Source organism: Rhinoraja longicauda, chromosome 7, assembly GCF_053455715.1.
Source record: "Rhinoraja longicauda isolate Sanriku21f chromosome 7, sRhiLon1.1, whole genome shotgun sequence".
Taxonomy (NCBI): Eukaryota; Metazoa; Chordata; class Chondrichthyes; order Rajiformes; family Arhynchobatidae; genus Rhinoraja; species Rhinoraja longicauda.
In genome coordinates this window covers 51,057,702-51,075,503 of record NC_135959.1, presented here as the reverse complement: position 1 = coordinate 51,075,503, position 17,802 = coordinate 51,057,702, and the positions used below count along the sequence as shown (strand labels likewise).

At 44.5% G+C, this 17,802-nt stretch overlaps 1 protein-coding gene across 5 annotated transcripts in view; it reads right to left on the bottom strand.

Annotated features, from left to right (window-relative positions):
• Positions 1 to 8,596: 8,596 nt before the first annotated feature.
• Positions 8,597 to 17,802, bottom strand: part of uxs1 (UDP-glucuronate decarboxylase 1) — a 47,712-nt gene continuing 38,506 nt past the window's right edge. For all 5 annotated transcript variants that reach the window (XM_078402571.1, XM_078402569.1, XM_078402570.1 and 2 more), the window contains 4 exons: positions 16,576 to 16,636; positions 14,462 to 14,519; positions 13,480 to 13,583; positions 8,597 to 11,575 (listed from right to left, as the gene is read on the bottom strand). In XM_078402571.1, coding sequence (XP_078258697.1) covers positions 11,444 to 11,575; positions 13,480 to 13,583; positions 14,462 to 14,519; positions 16,576 to 16,636 — 355 coding nt within the window. In that variant the 3' untranslated portion in view covers positions 8,597 to 11,443. The remainder of the gene's footprint in view (positions 11,576 to 13,479; positions 13,584 to 14,461; positions 14,520 to 16,575; positions 16,637 to 17,802) is intronic.

The following is a 17,802-nucleotide window of genomic DNA, read 5'->3' as shown; positions in this document are numbered from 1 at the left end:
GGGGACATCGCGCCATGAGAACATCCTGGAGTCTGATGCAAGTGTGGATGGCTTTTTTTATCTCTTCCCTCGATGAAGATGCAACTTTTCTCCGTCCGCACTGCGGCCTAACATCGTGGAACTGGCGGTCCCTTTGTTAGGGATCGACTTTGGGAGCTCCAACCACAGGAGCTTCAGACCGCCCCGATGCGGGGGCTTCGATCGGCCCGACTGCGGATGGTTCAATCGCCCTGATCTCGGGAGAAAAGGAGAAAGGTGGTAAAAGTTATTCACCTTCCATCACAGTGGGGAAGGTGAGGTCGCCAAAAAACAAGATGGATGTGCTACCTGCGCTGGTGGGGAGTCGGAGGGAGTGCCGTGAGTTCGGTGTTTGCGGGGACATCGCGCCACGAGAACATCCTGGAGTCTTGTGCGAGTGTGGACGGCTTTCTGACTGTTTGGGCGGACAGGGACTGCAGAGAGTGACAGTGGTCAGGCCAACTCTGGTCACAGCACAGTGAAGAGCGTGTGTGTGGCCCAGACATTCAACTGATGGGCTGTTGGTCTCCGCTTATGTTGTGTGCCCTAGGGAGTCTCACATGCCGTTTTGGTGGCTGTTTATGTTTAATCTTTTTGTAGTTTTGTATCTTGTATGACTGTATGGTAAATCAAATTTCACTGTACCTTGTATCACATGACAATAAAGGACCATTGTGACCAGAAAGAGTGGTATTAACTTTGATTTCATAGTAATATTTTTTTATCTGAAGCAGCAAGGTCTTCGTTACCAGTGTTGATAGATTTTTCTGATTAAAGTCATGCTGTTTTATCATAAAAAATATAGCACAGGAATTGGCCCTTTGACCCACAATGTTCGTGCTGAACACGATTCCTAACTGAACTTGTCTGCCTGTACGTGATCTATATCTCTCTTTCATGCACCTATGCAAAAGCCTCAAATGCCATTATCATATCTGCCTCAACCACCACCCCTGACCGTGTGTTCCAGGCATCCTCCATCATATCAATGAGATTATTCTTTATCCTCCCAAATTCAATTTAATCTTCAGTCAACTAACCCTCAGCTCTTGCCAGTGTGAAGTTCCTTCTATCATCCATGGTTGTGTTTATTTTCCCTTTTTTGTGATTGCTCAGCTAATGGAAATGGTCTTTTTTCAACCATCCTCCTATACAATCCTGATTCGCAATGTTTAGGGCTCCATTGGAGTCTGTACAAGGATCAAAAGAGGAGCAGATTCTTGGTGCTGACAATATGGTAAATCTCTGCAGAAGAAAGCAAGTGCTTGAAAAAGGAAAGTGAGATGAGAGCAATCCAAGCATACCTTTCCTAGCCTGGTTCTTCAATAATCTACCCAACTGCAATACTAGCGCTATTCATCAACAGTTGCTCATCTTGCTGTACTAAGACAGGCAGCATGTTAATGCACAAGTCAATGGGCACAGGTTAATTATGAGTTCCAATCCACATTTTTGGGGCGATGGACTCATTTTAATTGCCTACGTGCAACATACACAACAGCAATGTCTCATTACAGACAACCTGTTGTGTGACACTATCTACTCCAGTTGCTTTCAGGATCTGAATGGTAACTTCCCATTACACATTCAATGGTGCTTTATTGTCACATATGCAACAATGAAATTCCTTTCTTTCAAACAGTCCAGTATTGTCATACCCAGTCCACATGCCCAATTAGCCCACATGCCCAATTGTACAGAAATAGTCTACCACTCACACATGCAAGAAGTGCCATGTTTTGCCACTGTCATCATATTCACAGAAAACTCATACAGCAAATAAATTTTCACATTTTTCAACACCATAATTTATTTTACAACCAAACAGAATGGAAATATAATTGCTGCAACAAACACGTACAGAAAATGTAAACACTGACCTTCCATCATTCATCTCATACGAAGGCATAAGAGAATAGGTATTTGCCTCAGATCAATAATGTCCACATTATATTATTTTAGATGAGACATTCATTGGAACAAGGGTCTTGAAAAATCAATTTCACATCAAATACTGGCCAGACGCTTAATATTCTGTTAGAGATTCAAATCAGTGACCACAAACAGCAATCTTGTGTTTTTGGACTAGAGTTCAATTGTTGGCAAACATTTGCTCTTTCCTTTGGTTTACAAATCCCACATAAATTTACTTTTAGCATGTTTATTCACGTGTGTATGATCTCTATCTGCCACTATTTCTCAAAAGCTCTCTCGGAAGCAAGTAGGTGAAATGGAAAAATAAAATCACACTGATGCTTTCAAATTATGGTTAAGGCACATTGTTTGGGAAACCATGGAATGAAAATTACTCTTTGTTAACCCAGACCCATGCTTCTCGAGATGAAACCACCACATTCCAACTTGGACACTAATACACTACCCAAATATAAAAGTCAACCAATCTGGAACAAATATTTCCCCTTAGTTCAGCAGAGTTTCGCACTCAGTTACCCATAGTCACCAATAGCTAAAACCTTGCATGGCAAATAGTTGCTTCCAAGGATTCTAATGCTATGAACCATGATCAAGAAAAAGGCATTGCTTTCATTATATAGTAAAGCTCAATATAATGCAGCATCCAAATGTTCAGGAATCCTGATGATTCAGCAACAGGCTCACTTACTGGTCCAAGGTGTGAGCTGCAACTCCAGAGCTTGCAGTCAGAGCCAGGATCCAGAGATAGATACACAGAGTGTTGGGGTAGCTTAGTAGATCAGACAGCATCTCCGGAGAAAAAGGATAGGTGACATCTTGGGTCAGGAACTTTTTACAGATGAAAAGTAGGGGGTAGGGGTGGTGGGAGGAAGAGAACTAGAGGCAAGAAAAGTACAGGACATATCAGGGCTGGCAACAAATGACCTCAGGCAAGGTGATTCCCTGGTAGGCCTATTGTCGGCTAGGGAAGGTGACATTTTGGGTTGCGATCCATATTCAGACTGAAAGGCAGAGGGGGTGGGGGGTGGTAAGAAAGAACTGGAGGCGATTCTGGAGAAATAGATTCAGGACCCAGATCCCTGTACATTTCTGGCTTGCTTTAAAACTCACCAGGTGCATCAGAAAATGTATTATTCTGCTGTGAAACATGTAAAACACAAAGGAAATATTTTGTTTTGGTTATTAATAGGAGTATCAGCAAATCTGCTCATGTCACTCCAGTAAAATCCTGAGGGTGGCAAATTATCAGTTTTACCAAACTGCACATACCATACCCAGAAATCTGATCCGATACATTTTTCAGCTTTGAATTATGATCATCCTAGGACAACACGAACAAACCATACTTTGACAAAGGAAATAATTTTTGAACAAACAGTATAAATGAATAAAATAGACTTATTTACTCATTGAAAAGACTTTAAATGACACATACAAATAATGATTACAACACAGTACAAGGAGAGAAAATTATTCAGAGATACTGTCTTTTCAAAATACCTTCAAAATACAGAACAGTTTTCGATGACAATAATGGCATATAGGCATGTCCAGTCTTAAGGACATTGATCTGAAGGATATACATTCTCATGTAAATATGTCACTCATGAAAACGGCACCTACCTTGGTCATTATTTTCCAAGGTTACCCAGGTTAAGGAATCACACCTTTATGGCGAGTCCGAAACTTGTTGGTTGTAGAAGAAGTTTATTGCAGCCGCAATATTCGAATACAGAGTTAAACAACAAGGTAAAGGACAACCATCACAAACTTAGTGCCTTCTTCGAAGACTTCGCCAAACTGGCTAAATCGGGCGCCAAACGTGCACATGACATCGCTGGCCAATCAGCGATGTCGCTCCCTGGACCAATCCCCATGGTCGCGTTCCCACGTGGCCTCGCTGGCCAATCCGAGGGTTCGACGACCTGGACCATTCTCTATGGTCGCTACATGACCCCCCCCAGAACCCGAGGTGCGGAACCTAGCAGGGAGCCGGATTTCGCGACCATAACGAGTACGGAGAGGGACAGCCTGAACCACAGGAGCCGGGGGTTCCGGACTTGGCGGAACAGCCGGAACGGGAGGTCCTGGAGGAACTACCGGAACGGGGGGGTCCTGGAGGAGCTGCCGGAACGGGGGGTCCTGGAGGAGCTGCCGGAACGGGGGGTCCTGGAGGGACTGTCGGAACGGGGGGTCCTGGACTGAGCGGAACTAACGGAGGTCGGCCTCTCCTAGGGGTTTGACCGACCAGGACTGGTTGATCCGGATCCAAATGGGCAGGTTTAAGCCGGGACACCGAGACGAGCTCACTCTTGCCGCCCATGTCTAAGGTGAAGGTAGCCGTTCCCTTACGCAAAACCCGGAACGGCCCTTGATAGACCCTCTGCAACGGGGCGCGATGGGAATCTTTTCGCAGAAAAACGAACTCACAGTCCTTCAGGGAAGGCGGTTCATGTACCATGGGACACCCATGACGTGAAGTCGGAACTGGAGCCAGGGAGCCCACCCGTTCCCGGAGAGACGCTAACACTGATGGGACTGTAGGCAGCTGGTCTGAAGGGTCCGGAAACAGATCTCCGGGTACTCGAAGTGTCGAGCCATATACTAGCTCTGCGGACGACGCACCGAGATCTAGCTTGGGAGCAGTCCGGATGCCCAACAGAACACAAGGGAGCTGGTCTACCCAGTCCGGGCCTTCAAGCCTTGCACTGAGGAACGCCTTAAGTTGGCGGTGGAACCTTTCTACGAGTCCATTTGCCTGGGGGTGATATGCAGTCGTGGGTTGTAACTTGGACCCGCACAGTTCTGCAAGCGCGGCCCAGAGGGACGAAGTGAACTGTGGCCCTCTGTCAGTGGTAATAACTGCCGGGACCCCGAAACGAGCTACCCAATGAAGGGCCAAAGTCCTAGCACAAGACACTGACGAAATATCAAACAATGGGAAAGCCTCTGGCCACCGGGTGAACCGATCCACCACCGTGAGGAGGTGGGTGTAGCCCCGGGAGGAAGGCAAGGGCCCGACCAAATCCACGTGGATGTGGAAAAAACGAACAGCCGGGACCTCGAAATCCTGTACGGGGGGCTGGACGTGGCGCTGGACTTTAGCGGTCTGACAGGGCACGCAGGAACGTGCCCACCCCGCTACCATGCCAGACAAACCTCGCTGCTACCAAGGCAGAGGTGGAGCGGATGGACGGGTGCGCCAGCCCATGAATGGCATCGAAAACCCGGCGCTGAAGGGAGGGCGGTACTACCGGCCTGGGACGGGGAAGAGAAACATCGCACCAGACTTTTGTGCCCGCCGACCCACAAGCTACCTGGGCCAACTTCAATCCCGAAGTGGTGGACCGGTAAGCCGAAACGGTATCCGCCAGAAGCTGTGCCTCCGCAAGCTCCTGGGGATCCACTTCGCAGTCCACCGCCGAAATAGGGGAAAAAGCAGGTCTAGACAGGGCGTCAGCAACGGCATTAAGCTTACCCGCGACATGACGGACATCGGTGGTAAATTCGGAGATAGCAGTCAGGTGCCGCTGCTGGCGGGCCGACCATGGGTCAGACAATTTCAAAAAAGCAAATGTTAATGGTTTGTGGTCCGTAAAGGCCACAAATGGGCGGCCCTCGAGGAAGTACCTGAAATGACGAACAGCTAAATAGAGAGCCAGAAGCTCTCGGTCAAATGCGCTATACTTCAGCTCGGCCGAATTTAGTTGCCGGCTGAAAAACGCTAAAGGCTGCCAACGGCCACCGACCTGCTGCTCCAGAACCCCGCCCACCGCCACGTCAGAGGCGTCAACCGTCAGGGCCGTGGGGGCGGAGGGGCTCGGATGGACCAACATGGTGGCGTCTGCCAAGGCTGCCTTAGCTGCTGTAAAAGCCGACTCTGCGGTCGGGGACCATATCAACTCTACCGGATTCCCTGCCAGGCATTGGAAAAGTGGGCGCATGACTCGCGCAGCTGCCGGAACGAACCTATGGTAGAAATTAACCATGCCTACGAACTCCTGTAGCCCTTTTACTGTGGTGGGCCTGGGAAATGCCCGGATAGCCTCCACCTTCTCGGGCAAAGGGGAGGCGCCGGCAGGGGTAATTCTGTGCCCTAGGAAATCAAGAGCAGGAAGGCCGAATTGACATTTGGAGGGTTGGATAATGAGCCCGTGGTCTTGGAGCCGCTGGAACACGGTCCGCAAATGGGCCTGGTGTTCCTGCACTGAGGGGCTGGCGACCAGGATGTCATCTAAATAAATAAACAAAAAGGGTAAACCCCGGCCCACGCGGTCCATCAGTCGCTGGAAAGCCTGTGCCACGTTCTTTAAACCGAAAGGCATACGCAACCATTCAAACAACCCGAACGGAGTAATTGTTGCAGTTTTCTGTATGTCCTCCGGTCGCACCGGAATCTGATGGTATCCTCGCACCAAATCGATTTTGGAAAACACCACCGCTCCTTCCAGCCCAGATGAAAAATCCTGTAGGTGCGGTATGGGGTAGCGATCAGCCGTGGTGACAGCATTGAGACGCCGATAATCGCCACATGGTCTCCACCCCCCAGATGCCTTGGAGACCATATGTAACGGCGAGGCCCACGGGCTGTCAGACTGACGGACAATTCCCATTTCCTCCATTTTCCTGAACTCCGCCCGTGCCACCACCAGTTTGTCTGGCGGTAGTCTCCTGGCCCGAGCGAAAACGGGAGGGCCTTCGGTGCGGATGTGATGGACCACGCCGTGCTTGGCCGAAGGCGTGTCAAAACGTTGGATGAGCAGCTCTGGAAACTCTGCCAGAATCGCAGCATACGAGTCGGGGGCCGCGACGACGGCCTGGACAGTAGGGCTGGGCGAGGAGGCGATTGTCGGAGCGACGTGCTCATCTTCGGCGGAGGGTCGGATGTCGTTACCGCGGACATCAGGAACCAGTGAAAAAGCCCAGAGAAAATCTGCGCCCAGGATCGCTTGTTTGACGTCGGCTATGATGAATGGCCATTCGTACGTGCGGAGGCCTAACACAAGGGACATCTTCCGTGTACCGAAAGTGCGAATTGGGCTGCCATTAACCGCAATGAGGGTGGGACCTGTCTTACCCGATCTGGTTTCGAGGTCGGTCGGCGGCACTATGCTGACGATGGCTCCCGTGTCTACCAAAAATTCGGTGAATCGATCATGGACATAGAGGCGCCGGTTCTGGCCAATCGTAACTGCCCCTATGTACGATCGGCCGAGGCATTTCCCGCGAAGGTACAAGGCAAACGGCAGTTGCGGGATCCGTTACCCCATCGTAGGTGATAATAGCACCAGCCGCGCTTGTGCGGATCTTTTTGGCGGGCTTTCGGAGGATTGGCGGGAGATGTGGCGCCATCTTGCCGTCGCTGTGGCGTGGTCACTGATGTCGAGACCTTGTTGATCGAACCACTTGCCTTGTTTTTTGCCGCTATGAGCGCGTCCGCTCTCGCTGCATATGCTTCGGGGTCCTTAAAAGAACAATCCGTGAGCAGCAGTCGGACATCCTCGGGAAGTTTCTCGCGGAATGCCTGTTCGAACATAGGGCAGTCCGTATGCTCACCGGCTAGCATCATCATTTCGGACATGAGGACGGAAGGCAGTTGATCTCCAAGATCCGGTAGGTGCAGAAGTCTTGCTGCACCACCATGCTTATTAAACCCGAAGATTCGCAGTAATACTTTCTTCATGGCCTCGTACTTGTTTTCCGCAGGTGGATCCACGATGAACCGCATCACGCGCTTGGTTGTGTCCGGCGATAGGGCGCTAACGAGGTAGTAGTACATCGTGGATTCGTCCGACACCTTCTTTATATGAAATTGAGCTTCGGTGTGGATAAACCAAGCTTGCGGTGCGTGCGTCCAAAACAACGGAAGATGAACGCTTGCCGCGCTTGACTCCGGTGTGCCCGGCGCGGTCATCGTCAACGAGGCGTCGGGTTCCTGTTTATTCGGTGATCGTCCAGATCACGTCGGGGTCACCAATATGGCGAGTCCGAAACTTGTTGGTTGTAGAAGAAGTTTATTGCAGCCGCAATATTCGAATACAGAGTTAAACAACAAGGTAAAGGACAACCATCACAAACTTATTGTCTTCTTCGAAGACTTCGCCGAACTGGCTAAATCGGGCGCCAAACGTGCACATGACATCGCTGGCCAATCAGCGATGTCGCTCCCTGGACCAATCCCCATGGTCGCGTTCCCACGTGACCTCGCTGGCCAATCCGAGGGTTCGACGACCTGGATCATTCTCTATGGTCGCTACACCTTTAGATTAGAAAACCAAAGCCTACTCTTGGAAAACAAAAGCTTATCAGTTTTCACATGAATTGTGCAGGATGTAAGGGGGAATACCGCATTTATTGGATAGATTGAGCCGTGTTACGTTATAACTGAGTTAGCATATATTAACGAAGAGCCCGTCATACTGACTAACCTGAAGGAAATTTCAGATTAGCTGAATACATGATGTGTCTTGGATATTTCAATCTATAAAAGGCATTTGAAAATAATACACTCGATTGGAAGGTTCACACATAATCCCATGACATGGGCCAATAATAATTTTAGGATAAAAAGACAGTATATAGAACATACTATCCAGATCTGGACAGGAAAAATGTTTCAAAGGACTAGCACAGAGCATCTCCTCCCCTCCCCCCACCGAGGAAAAAAGTTAAATAACTTGGGTTGGGAGATGAAATAAGTTGTATAGATTGGATATACAGGTTACAGATGAAATATAAATTAATTTAATATAAGAAAGTACAAGCTGGTTCAGAATTTTTAATGTTGCAAAACGATTTATACAATAGACAATAGGTGCAGGAGGAGGCCATTCGGCCCTTCGAGCCAGCACCACCATTCAATGTGATCATGGCTGATCATTCTCAATCAGTACCCCGTTCCTGCCTTCTCCCCATACCCCCTGACTCCGCTATCCTTAAGAGCTCTATCCAGCTCTCTCTTGAATGCATTCAGAGAATTGGCCTCCACTGCCTTCTGAGGCAGAGATTTGCCATGACCTAGCTGAATTTGTGTCCATAATTACATACCAATACAAATTAGTGCAGGAGGTACAACTGAATCATTCTGCTGATGGGGGTGGAACTAGAATCCAGAAAACTAGAGTTAAACCATATGGGAATAAAATAAGTGAGGTATTTAGAGTCAGAGTCATAGTGATACAGTGTGGAAACAGGCCCTTCGGCCCAACTCGCCCACACCAGCTAACAATGTCCCAGCCCTAGTCCCCTTTGCCTGCGCTTGGTCCACAACCCTCCAAACCTGTCCTATCCATGTACCTGTCAAACTGTTTCTTAAACGATGGTATAGTCCCAGCCTCAACTACCTCCTCTGGCATGGGACTCCTCTAGTGCCATAGTGAGGCCCACCGGAAATTGGAGGAACAGCACCTCATATTTCGCCTGGGCAGTTTGCAGCCCAGTGGTATGAACATCGACTTCTCCAACTTTAGATAGTTCCTCTGTCCCTCCCGTCCCCTCCTCCTTCCCAGATCTCCCTCTATCATCCTGTCTCCACCTATATCCTTCCTTTGTCCCGCCCCCCTGACATCAGTCTGAAGAAGGGTCTCGACCCGAAACGTCACCCATTCCTTCTCTCCCGAGATGCTGCCTGACCTGCTGAGTTACTCCAGCATTTTGTGAATAAATACCTTCGATTTGTACCAGCATCTGCAGTTATCTTCTTATACCTCCTCTGGCAGCTTGTTCCATACACACACCACCCTGTGTGAAAAAGTTACCCCATAGATTCCTATTAAATCTTTTCCCCTTCACCTTCAACCTATGTCCTCTGGTCCTCTATTCCCCTTACTCTGGGTAAAAGACTGTGCATCTACCCAATCTATTCCTCTCATGATTTTGTATACCTCCATGATTTCCTCTCATCCTCCTGTGCTCCATGGAAGAGAGACCCAGCCTACTTAACCCCTCCCTTTTGATCACACCCTCTAATCCTGGCAACATCCTCGTAAATCTTTTCTGACCCCTTAAAATAGTTCAGACATTTTTCACACAACAAAATGTTTGACTCTTGAAAGACCCTGGCAAAATAAAATTCAAGACAGATTTTAAAAAAAAATAAAGGTGCTGGGATCGCAAGGGATGCAAAACAATGACAGACATGGATTAGTTGCACTAATTAAATAATAGAATAGGCTGGAGTGGCTGAATTGATGCCTGTTCTTAAAACAGTATGGAGTGAAAGGCAATTCAGCCACAAAAAAAATCTCAAGGAACAATCTCAATCAACAAATAATTTGACACAACTAATCCTTTTATCCATTTAGAACATTGCCATTTTGATGGAATACAAAATAAAAAGGAGGGAGTGAGTTCTTCATAACTGAACATCAAGGGCAACCAAAGTACGTTTTACAAAATACGTGCCTATAAGCATGCTTCAGCAAATCTAGCTTCTCCGATGATTCAGAATCTGTCAGACCACTTTCCCTGGCAATAAGAACTAGAATAAACAGACTTGCCCCAAGGAATATGAAAGGCACACAGTGTAAAAACAGATCTTCAGGTAGATCAGTCAAGCTACTGTTAACATTATAAACCAATTAAGGAAGTGGAGCACTCCATAGAAAGGTGTCCTCATCATCTATTTTGTTGTAAATCTTAGACCAGGCCATTCCTTCCCATTTTATTTGGGAAGAATTAAATAAGAATGACAACATCCCGATGAGTTTTTAATTTTCATTTAAAATGGGAAACTTTCAACTATAGTAAATGGACATTTGATTTTTATTACTTTTAAGAGCTATAAACATATCACCAAACAGGACATACAAATTACAACCTTTTTATGCAATTCTACACAATGTAAAAATAGTTTAAATATGATACCCTACCACAACATTATTAAATCAACACTTAAAATACATATCCAGTCACACACTTCTCCCTCCAAGCACACACAATGTAGCAGTGATTGAGACAACTACTTTCTTTTTAAACTCTTATATAACACATAGATTTTACAAAAAGAAATATATTCCTCAATATTAGTACATTTTTACAACTCTGTTAAAAATGAACAAACAAACCTTTGTGCGTGAGGAGACACTTAGATGCCAGAGCAACAATCTGATGTCACCTGAACAGACTGTTAGTTTGGTTGAAAATCATTGCACACAATTATGGTAAAAAATAAAAGAATACCCCTTTTTATAAATAAACCTACTTTTAACAGATTTGTTCATGTGAAATAGCCCATGAGGAAATCCTTCACACCAATTAAAAATAGTCCAGACAAATATAATAAACCAAGTACATAAAAAAAAGCTACCCAACAATGCAATGCCACTTTAAATAAAATAGATTAAAAAGTGCAAGGCAAGATCTGAAGTTTTTTTAGGCACATCCATCTGCAGAAGCAAGCTCAAACTACAAATTCCAGTTCAGTTTTAATGATTTTTCAGAGGTTCTTTCTATTCCCTGGGGTGTCGATGGCTCAATTTCCTCCAGTGCATTAAGTGTGTCTCAGTCTGCCTTTCTTTGTTTTCGCAGGTTTGGGTTTTGGGATATATTGATTATTTGCCTGAAATTCTAGTTCTTTACGGAAGTAGTCAATTGTTTTGTTTAGGCCTTCCTCCAGGGGAACCTATGTAGAGAAAGTGAGAGAGGGGTGAAAAATAGCAAGTTATTTAGTGTACTATTTTCCTTCATGTTTATGGTTTATTTTGAATGCCCAGATACATTTGTGAAATGCATACCCACTTACCTGTTGCATATAGTCATACAGCAAAGAAGCAGGTCCACAGCCCAACTCATTCATGCCGACCAAGATGTCTCATCTCAGCTAGTCCCATTCCCTCGCGTTGGCCCAGATCCCTCTAAACCTTTCCCATCCCTGTACCTGTCCAAGGGTCTTTTAAATTCTGTTCTAGTATCTGCCTCAACTACTTCCTCTGCCAGCACCTTCCAAGTGAATATTATGATCAAGATGCTGCTGCAATTTTTGATAACCATCTTTACTATTTACAATGCCACCCACCTTCGTGTCACCTGCAAACTTGCTAATCGTGCCATGTACATTCTCATCCAAATCGATGATATTAACCACAAACGGCAAAGGGCCCAGCACTGATCCCCGAGCCACACCACCACTCCAGGCCTCCTGTCTGAAAAACAACCTTCCACCATCACATTCTGCTTCCTTCCATGAATCCAATTCTCCATCCAGTTGGCTATCTCTCCCCGAATCCCATGCAATCTAACCTTCCAGAGCAGTCTACCATGCAGAACCTTATCAAATGCCTTGCTGAAGTCCATAGAGGCAACATCTACAGCTTTGCCCTCAGCAACCTCTTTAGTTACCTCCTCAAAAAACAGATTTGTGAGAAACAATCTCACATGTACAACCCCATGCTGACTATCCCTAATCAGCCTGGCTATCCAAATGCATACATCTCTTGTTCCTCAGAATCTTCTCCTGTACCATAGAAGTTAGGCTCACTGGTCTATAGTTCCCAGGTTTTTCCTTGCAACCTTTCTTCAATAGAGGCACAACATTAGCCACCCTCCAGTCTTCCTGCACCTCACCCGTATTTAATGATGATTCATTTATCTCAGCCAGGGCACTTGTAATATCTTCTCCAGTTTCCCCACAGTATCCTCAGATACATCTGATCTGGCCCAGGAGTTTTATCCACCTTCATACTCCTTCTCGAATGCAAGAACTGTCTTCAAGACACCTATTAACTGTCCGTTCCCCAGTCTGCACAGGAATTAAGGATCTTGCCTATCCCCTTCAGCTCCACACAGAGGGGACCACATTCATTCCTAAAGGGCCTATTCTCTCCCTAGTCACTCTCTTTCCCTTAATGTACATAAAATCTCTTTGGAGTTCCCTTAATATTATCCGTCAGAACTATCTCCCTTCTGATTAACTTCTCAAATATGCTCCTCAGTTCCTGAAACTCCTCTAGGGATACAGTTGATCCCAGTTCCTATCGCTGTCCCATGCCCTCTTTTTCCTGACCACACCCTGTCTGGATTAACTCCATTTGCAATCTCTCTGCACGTATTTCCAACTGGTCCATAACCTGCTGAGTCCTTTGACAACATTCCTCAATATACACAACTCTGGCAATTTTTGTGTCGTTTGCAAACTTATTACCTACTCTATTGTCCAAATAATTCATATCACAAACAGGGGCCCCAGCACTGATCAATGCAGAACACCACAGGTCACAGACCTCCAGTCAGAATGATTTTCCTGCTCCGCCTCTGTGGGCACATCTTGAGACTGATTGATTGTAGAACTTCAGTAGTTCTACAGTGGTTCAGTAATTCTACAGTTTTGTAGAGTTAGTTTGTCGAACTAATTGACCATCACTTAGCATATTTCAGGATGAAAGCAGAAATCCCATGGCTAATCCAGTCACACATATGTAAATGGCAAATGTGATCTAGGACACTCAGATAGAAAAACTATTTTCCTGATAATAGCATGATGCTGCATGATTTGCGAGCGAGAGTGTAGAGGAATCAATGCATCCTTACCACAGGCTCCCATCCAAGCAATTGCTTGGCTTTACTAATATCTGGATTTCTTCGTTGGGGATCATCTTGTGCTTCTGGGAGTGACAGGATTTCACTTCTGCTCCCTGGTGGACAGAAAATTAACACAGCTTTTTTTTAAAAGACGATGCTGTCGATTTTGAATCAGTAGAAAATTGAATAACGAGGTGGCTTACTTTTTTCAGGAAGTATGAGGAAGTATGTTAAGTGTGGCCTTGGAGCTCAAATATCTTATAACTTTCTCCATAATCATTTTGACTACAAATTATTTAGTTTAGTTTAGTTTAGAGACAGTGCAGAAACAGACCCTTCAGCCCACCGAGTCCACACCAACCAGTAATCCCCGTACACTAAGCCAAAATCTTAATTTCTGATTAATGTACTAGTTAAAAAAGGCAAAGTGCTGGAGTAACTCAATGGGTCAGACAGCATCTCTGGAGAACATGGGTAGGTGATGTTTCTGGTTGGAACCCTTCACCCTACATATATCTACACATATATAAAAAATATATATACACATATACACATAAACACAAAGTACCACGGTAAACTTGCATTATTTTAAAACCCATTATTAAAAGACAAATCTTCCATCAGATGCCTGATGTTGATGACAAAATGAAAACTGTTTTATGGCAAAAAAGGATAATAGGAAAAGATTTTAAATTGACCTCAGTGGAAGTTAAGACCAAAAAAAATCACAATTTCAAACAATTGGCAAAGTGCAAGGTATTAATGGAAACAGAGATTAAAATGGTTTTGGGGCCTTATAAAATAGAAATAAATAATTGAGCATATTTGCTGCAATTTTGAAATGTAACAATATACATGGATTGCTGTAGAGGATTAGAGGAAAGAGCATGTTTGTATCATTAGTCAAACAACATGGACCAAATGGCTATTCTCCTGGAATGACATTCCTTCCCTCTCCAGATTACTAAAAGTAGCAAAAAGGAAATCTTACCAACAAGGCTCCGAATTAACTTGGCAAATTCCAGAATAGTATGTTCTTCTGGATTTCCCTGCAAAAAGTAAACAGACAGGTTGCTCTAAATAAAATAGATAAATGTTTAAAGCGTTTGAACACAATTGGCAATATAAACAATTTTATTTCCACACTTACTACATTTGAACAATTTGATATTAATATGCTTGTTGTTTGAATGTGCACTATCATACATTTAATTTAAAATATTTGAAACTATTTAGGCCAAATACAAATCCATACGGATTATTGTCATTTGAAGCACTCACCACATGTACGCATGTCTTGTGGTGCTGCGCTCAATAGTTTACGGGACAATTGGATTGCAGATTACACAACATATTAAACATATGTGTAGAACTGCACATGCTGGTTTAAATCAAAGGTAGACACAAAATGCTGGAGTAACTCAGCAGGACAGGCAGCATCTCTCAAGAGAAGGAATAGGAAGGATCTCGACCCGAAACGTCACCCATTCCTTCTCTCGAGAGATGCTGCCTGTCCCGCATATTAAACAATATTATAGTTACATGTATTTCACAATACATTAACTATATAATAGTATGTAGTTTAATATAATACATTATAACAGATAAAAGTCATCATTTTTGCCCACTACCAAACACATTCCCTGCCACAGTTTAATCTCTCTCCTATGTTATTTGTTGGGTTGAAATAGTCCAAGTACCACCTTCATGCTGTGCAAGAATCAAATTCAGATTTAATCCCCAAGACCACTTCACAGCGGTGATTCTGTCACTGCTCCAGTATCTGTTCTCTTGTTAAAATCCTCCCCTTGATCTCGCTATCACCCCGAAAGCATATGCAATCCCTGCATTCCAACTACAGCTTAATAATTTTCCAGACCCCCCCCCCAACTGCATGTGTTCAGCAAATGAGAAAATGTATGCCAAATAGAACTCAATGTGGAGGTTATTCATTTTTGTGGCAAGAATATAAAATCCAATTATTTCAGGTGTGTTCTATTATTAAATGCATTAGGCCCTGTCAGAAAAATTACAAAGTTTGCTTGCAGCTACAGAAGGCAATTGGAATTTTTTTTTCTAACAAAGAGGAAAGGCTTACAAAAGTAGGAATGTGTTATCACAATCGGATCCATCCTCTTGCTACCTCTCTACTTGGCTTTGGTGACATCACACCCAACAATGCACGGGGAGTGCACGGAAATACTTGGCAGTCATGCAGTGAAGTTTTGTGAATTGATAAAGGAGGCTGCCTTATGTAGAAAGGCAAGCAAAGAGGGCCATAAACATTCCAGTTTAGTGGCAATTTGATTGAGACATATTCAGACCAAGAGTGGTAGACAGAACAGATCTGAGATTGTTTCTCATGACAGAGTCTGGAACCATAGGGGATTTTCTTGGGATATGGATTCAATCTTGGATGAGCAAGCATTAGGCCAGGTTGCAAATCTCTGGATATCTTTACCCTAGATTCCAAATTATGAAGTGACATCAAGGCCTAAATAATGAACTACAAGCGAATCGAGACAAATAGGACTTGGGCAGGGAAAATTGAGTTAGGCCAGGGAGCAGAGCCCCTATGATCTTTCAGAATATGGAGCTGGTTCAAGGAACCGCATGTCTTCCTCTTACCCCTATTGTTTGTGCACTTTATCCAACAACATTGCAAGATTACTTTCAGAGATTCAAATAGGTGCCATCGCCTTCTCAAACACAATTAGATCCAAGGTTCAGTGAGAACCTATCCATTATCAAAACATTGAAGGTGATCTACCCAATTGTACAGTCTCAGTCCTCTTGCTATTTCCATAAGGAATTCAATCCGTGAAAAACAACTTATACTTTAGGGAACTGTCCTATGGGCTCGTTTAATGGCTGTTACACAATATTACATCAAATGACATAATAATTAAGTGACAAGTTAGTGCTTACATCATTAATTATAGGTGAAATGTAATTAGGAGTTTGAGATGACTCCATTTTTTAAAATTTAGATTACAAAACTGTAATCATAGTTATTATTCAGTCTTGCTGTTATGGCAATGTCAGATATATAAACGATTTAAAATGAATGCTCGGGCTATGATTCTCCAAAAATACTTTACATACCACATTAACAGGACTACTGACATTACTGTTCATCAAAATCACTAATCCATTCACAAGATCACTGCAAAGAAATATAAAATAAAGATGAAAGTTGCTGCATTTTCATTTGGCATATTTATCTAAAAAATAGTTATACTAAGTAAGCATTATAATTTTAAACGAAGTAAACTTAGATAAAACTAGACAAGCTACCTGTGAAATTTAACAGCTTCGATAACTTCTTAATTTGAAAAGACAAAATCATCTGACACATTCACTACAAGTTTCCATCGATGTTTAAGTTATGTGGAATAAAGTGGCTTAATATGATATAATAACCAATAAAACATTGCTTTTACGGTTTTAATATTCCATTGAAATTCAGGTTTTTGTAAAAACTGAATTTGGGTGCAATTTTCAATTTTGCAAGCTTACAGCACAGTTTGTACCATATAATATTGCTTTTGGTTCCTTCTTCTTAGGCCTCCTCGGTCATGGCTGACCATGGGTGATGCATCCTAGTTGGCTGCTTGCTCCACTCCTCGGCTAGAGCAGCGTCGCTTGTGGCTGAAGAGACCAATGCGGGAGTGACAGTCTCTGTCGCAAAGGTCACATTTGTGGGTGGACTCTGGTCTGTTGAAGTTGCTGCACTCCTTTCTGCGTTCCCCCGTTTTCAGATGTTGGTTCAGGGTACCTCTCCACCTTGTGCAGTCAGCTGCAAGGCTCTCCCAGGACTCTACATCGATGTCGAGCACCTTCAAATCTCTCTTGCAGACATCCTTGTAATGTAGCTGGGGGCGGACGATGGTTCTCCTCCCAGATGTTAGCACTCCATAGAGGATGTATTTTGGAATACGGCCTCCTCCATGCAGTGGACATGGCCCAGCCACCGCAGGCTTCGTTGCCTGAGTAGAGTGTACATACTCGGAAGGCCAACGCGAGACAGAATCTCAGCGTTGGACACTCTGTCTTGCCAGAATATACCCAGGATACAGCAGATGCTTCTAAGGTGGAAGGTGTTGAGTCTTCTCTCCAGTCTGGCATATGTAGTCCATGTCTCACAGCAGCGTGCACTACAACGCCTGTGTCAACAGCACGCTGCTTTTGGTTCATTTTGGTAAATACCATTCTTTCTTTAACAGTCATCAATTGCTATCGATAAAAATTTCAGATATGAAGTTCTCTGGCTCATGAGCAGTCGACAAAGCATTAAAAGCTGGCAAAGGCAATTTGGTACTGGAATTGCAC